Source organism: Cystoisospora suis, assembly GCF_002600585.1.
Source record: "Cystoisospora suis strain Wien I chromosome Unknown contig_2031, whole genome shotgun sequence".
Classification (NCBI taxonomy): Eukaryota; Apicomplexa; class Conoidasida; order Eucoccidiorida; family Sarcocystidae; genus Cystoisospora; species Cystoisospora suis.
Window position 1 is genome coordinate 4,727 of NW_027154830.1, and position 5,011 is coordinate 9,737.

Consider the following 5,011-nt stretch of genomic DNA (forward strand, 5'->3'; position numbering starts at 1 on the left):
CTATCTATCTATCTATCGACTTACGGATGCACACATATATACATGTGTATATGTAAGCGCCTACAGCTGGTGAAGATGCGTTAGTTTTCTCCTACCTTTTTCTATGTCTTTAGAGATAGCTGTATACGCGCTTGTCAACGAAGATAGTAGAGGCAGCTGTGCCAAGTCCCGCGGGAAGCATTAGTAAACACATGCCTATTTCTTTATGGCGTACCGCATCCCTTTCTACTTTCGATCACTGCATCTCCATCTCTCCTTGCTTACATGTATTTACACAGGAGAGATATACTGTGTAGGTACATCACGCAGGCATAGATATGTAGACACATTATATATATATACCTCATCTTTAGTCTGGAGTCGCCACTTGAGAATCGCAGCAGGAGTATTCGGCGTATAAGCTCTGGTCGAGTCACGTAGCTCAAGGATATTGTTTGTGTAACTTCCTCGGTTTATATTCGGGTGAACTTTCGTCTTGAACCGCTTGTCTTCGGGCGAGATCTGCATGCAAGAAAACTTACAGAGAGAAGACTCCTTACTCATCTTTCAGATAAAACAAGCACACGGTGAAGATGTCTGTAGGAGCCTCCACTCGTCAAATCCAAACCCCAACATGAAGACCGATGCGTATAGATACACCTCCATATCTCTATATGTGAACGTACCTTTCTGCTAGGCAATGAAAGCAAACATGTGTACATGTATACATATATACATATACACACGTGCACTCATACGTACTTATACGTCTACATGCATCTAACCCTCTCCCTATATATACACATATATGCGGCATGTGTACACATTAAAACCTCGCATGGAAGGATGAGCGACTGTGAAACCTTCTATCTGTTGTATCCACTTTTGCAACCTACACACAGGTATACACACAAAGAGAGAAACGCAACGCATACTTATATTTCTATATGATGATGATGATGTATACATGCATACCGAAAAGCAGACACATGTGATACTGGGTTTCTCCACTTGCAATAGTTCAAGCAGGCGCCCTGGAACAGGAGAAGACCGACCCTGGCGCCTGTCTAGGATTACACACTACGGAGACGGATATCGACCGTGTAAATGCACGCTGCAAGGAACCACAAAGATGAGAAGGACTCAACTCATCTTGGACATCTAGATACAAACGAGATGCACAGATAGCTGGGAAGCCTATACACAAAGGGCAAAGGACACTCATTTCCGTACTTCCTTCTCAACAGCCTAATCCGTAGCTACAACGACTACCACAGCTCTATATCCATATACATACACATATGAAAACATCTGTATTCTCTTCGACTCGTTCACAGTTTCATGCAAACCGATATGAACGTATCACTCCTGTATACGATGACAGAGTGTAGCCTATTCTCATACAAAGAAGATGGAGAGATTGAAAGAGACGCAGATAGGATAATAGCAGGAGAGAACAAGAAGAAGAGAAAGCGAAATAGAAGAAAAGAGAAGACAACAGAGAAGTTTCAACATACTCTAAAAGCAGCAAGACCTCCTTTGTTTGGATCTGTTACTGTCACAAAGAAGGTGCCCTGTACATCCACCTCGTCTATTCCTAAGAAAAAAAAAACAAACCAAGAGCGTCACCGACCAAAGAACAAGATACAGCCACTCCGGTCTATAGGATTGGAACGCGTCACGTATCCAGCGATATACATGGACCTATCTATCTATCTATCTGGCGTGAATCTCTCTGGTCTATATGTTCGTAGATAGACATGTATGCTTACTGAGCGCATCTGGAGGAGCTCTCGAGTCTCGAGTTTACATGGGCTACACGTGGGGAACTTGAGGACGCGGAGAATTTTTCCCTGGAAGTGCAACTAGAAAACATCGACAGTATCCCTCCCTCTTCTTTCTGCCAGACCTAGAGCCTCAAGAATATGGATAGACATGTAGAAACCCCACATCTACAGATAACTACTACATGTGGTCATCGAGATGCACATCAACAAGAACAGAGAAGCTTTCTTCCACTCCCCTGTCCAAGTCAATTCCAGCGACGGATTTCCTCCTTTTCTCTCATCAACACTGCACCTCCTATTCCTCTTGATAGCAAATTGTACACAGATGCAGGACACGCATACACATCTATACCTATACCTATATATACGTGTGTCGATACGGGTGGACGTCTATGTGTGTTTATTCGAGTACCGTTGGTACATGTGCGTGTATTCATACATATATAAGATATACGCGCACACACAGTGTATATGAGATAGGTAGCCCTAGTGGGTAGAGGTGGCTTATACGAAAGAAGAAGAGCATAGAAAAGAAGAGCAGAGCTTCGTGATTGAAAAAACACAGGTGAGTTCTCACCTCCCTCCGCTTGAAGAGTGGCCTTGACCTTCTCCTCAATGTGGACATGTACAGGCTCAACCAAAGGATTGACAACGACAGCTGGAGATCAAAAAGAGAAGAATCAAGACAAGAAAAACGAAGATAGATTTGAAAGCAAACATTCTACCTCTCTTTTCGAATATCATGAAGCATCTTCGCTTCGACTACACCCGGACACCAGCCTTCGAGAAGGACTCATTCCACCTGCTTCTCCCCCCAGATCACCGTCTCAGTGTATACCTACACTCCGCAAGCTCTATGCATACACGTATGTACATATACATACATATATACACAGGTAGACACCCATATCTATCTATCTATCTACCCTTAATCTATCTTTAATCTATCTATGTATCTATGACTAAACAAACACCTCACATATAACACTACGTCTTTCTCTTTCATGTTTTCCGTGTGCACCCCATCTCTCTTGCCCCTACTACCTCTCGTCTTCCTTCTCATCTCATTTGCCTTCCTCACAGAGTAAGACAGAAGTAAAGAGAATGTGCGAGCGGACCGAAGGGCTTAAAGACAACAAAGCCCAGGCACTGAAGCAGCTGTGCCTTCGTTATGAAAAGATTTGGAATGCGGGCGACAAGCCTTTAGCCAAAACAAATCTCACCACCTTCAAGGTTGAACTACAGGAAGGTGCACTGCCAATACATTGCGGTTACAGAGCGGTTAGTGCGGAGAAGAGACAGCGGATAGCTCGATTAGTGAACCGTTGTTTGGCGGAGGGCTTGTGCAAGCCCCGTGATTCGAAGTGGTCTTCCGCTGTGGTGTTGGTGCCTAAGCCGGGCGGCAAAGATCGCCTCTGCATCGACTATAGACCACTAAACAAAATCACGAGAGTACCGGCGTACCCACTGCCACGCATTCAGCAGGCACTCGATGCCCTGCAAGGAAAAGGGTTCTTTTCCGTCTTCGACTTTCCGAATGCATATTGGCAGATAGAGGTAGATCCAGGCAGTCGCAAGTTTTTAGCGTTCAGCACACCAGACGGCCAGTATGAGTGGACCCGAATGCCGTTCGGGGCTGCCGCCGCACCGGCGACGCAACAAAGAATGGTGGATAAATTGCTCGGTGGCATGAAGTGGGTGTGTGCAATAGCCTACCTAGACGATGTGGTTATCTTCAGTGATACGTTCGCTGAGCACTTGAAACATCTGGAAGCAAGAAGGCTTTCGAATGAAACCACAGAAAAGCAGCTTGTGCAAAAGAGAAACAAGCTACTTGGGCTTCCTCGTGTCCTCTCTTGGGGTAAGACCAAACCCCCGTAAGGCAGCACCTATTGCCGACTTTCGCGTGCCCAAAGATGTCAAAGCAGTAAGAAGCTCCCTTGCTATTGGAAGTTACTAGCGCCGTTTTGTCCGTAATTACGCACGGACGGCGGAGCTTTTGCAACGATTACTGTCCCTAAATGCTGAGTTCCGGTGGGGACCGGAACAACAGAAAGCGTTCGAAAGTATCAAACGGGCTCTCATCAACGCTGCATTGATGGCACACCCACGGCCGGGAAAGCCTTTCGTCATCGATTGTGACGCTTCAACACTCGGCCTGGGCGCCGCTTTATCTCAAGCGGACGAAAGAGGTTTTGAACGACCCGTCGCATTTGCGAGCCGGGCGCTCCGGACCAATGAGCAAAAGTGGACGGTCACAGAACTCGAGGCCTTCGCGGTAGTGTGGGCGCTCGAAAGTTTTCGTGTGTGGATAGACTGATCGCCCACGTTGGTTCATACAGACCGTATCCCCCTGCTTTGGCTGCATAACAATGCAGGCAAATTAGCACGTATTGCACGCTGGGTAAGGCGGTTGCAAGACTTCGCGTTCGACCTCCAACACAAAACTGGAAGGTGCAACGCCGTGGCAAACGCGCTGTCGCAACAGCCAACTGCCCAGGTCCCGGAGAAACCAGATGGGACAATGTTCGACTCCAGCCAGGTGCATAGCAACGATGAGCTTTGTGCAGTGGTAAAGCCTACCGAAAGATGGCGCGCGTGCTGAAGGCAGCACAACGCTTTTTCAGTAGGGAGAGAGGTAGAAATAGTAAGCAGCAAGCCGGGTGAAGAATGCAATACTAATGCTGACGAAACTGGTCGGGCCGCGCGGTCAAGCCAGCGGCCGACCGAAGGTGCGGGCGAGCCGCCTTCAGAAGTTGCACGCTACGTGCATTGAGATACGACAGAGTTTGGCCCGCATCGGCGGGGCAAGCTTACCAGCATGGGCCACACGGGCCACTCTTACTCCTGTAGAACTAGACGGAGTGATATGTTTCAAAAACACGCAACCGGCAGCTGGCGACAAGACACCGTTGATCTATCTGCCACAGGTCGCGAGAACGGCCGTCGTTCAGAGGATGCACTTAGGCCAGGATGCCGGACATTTTGGCAGAAAGAAGAATTTAGCTAGAGTACATGACGAGTACATCTGGGGGACGATGGCACGGGATGAAACCAGGGTGTTGCAGACGTGCGATCAGTGCTGGCAACAGGCCAAAGACGGTGCACGCAACATCCCTGACCGAGTATTGCCAAAGCGTTGGCCTGGAGAAGTCATCGCCTTAGATCTATTCGGGCCGTTGCCAACGTCAAAGAGGGGTTTTACGCTGATCCTTGTGGTAGTCGATCACTTCAGCCGGTGGGTT

The 5,011-nt window shown here is 47.7% G+C and overlaps 1 protein-coding gene across 1 annotated transcript in view; it reads right to left on the minus strand.

Moving 5' to 3' along the window:
* CSUI_004383 (coatomer delta) overlaps positions 1-2,428 on the minus strand; it is a gene marked incomplete at its 5' end in the record, with an annotated part of 5,853 nt that extends 3,425 nt beyond the window's left edge. Inside the window, 3 exons of the mRNA XM_068064574.1 lie at positions 343-501; positions 1,497-1,576; positions 2,344-2,428. Of these exons, the coding sequence (XP_067923450.1) occupies positions 343-501; positions 1,497-1,576; positions 2,344-2,428 (324 nt within the window). The remainder of the gene's footprint in view (positions 1-342; positions 502-1,496; positions 1,577-2,343) is intronic.
* Positions 2,429-5,011: the final 2,583 nt, after the last annotated feature.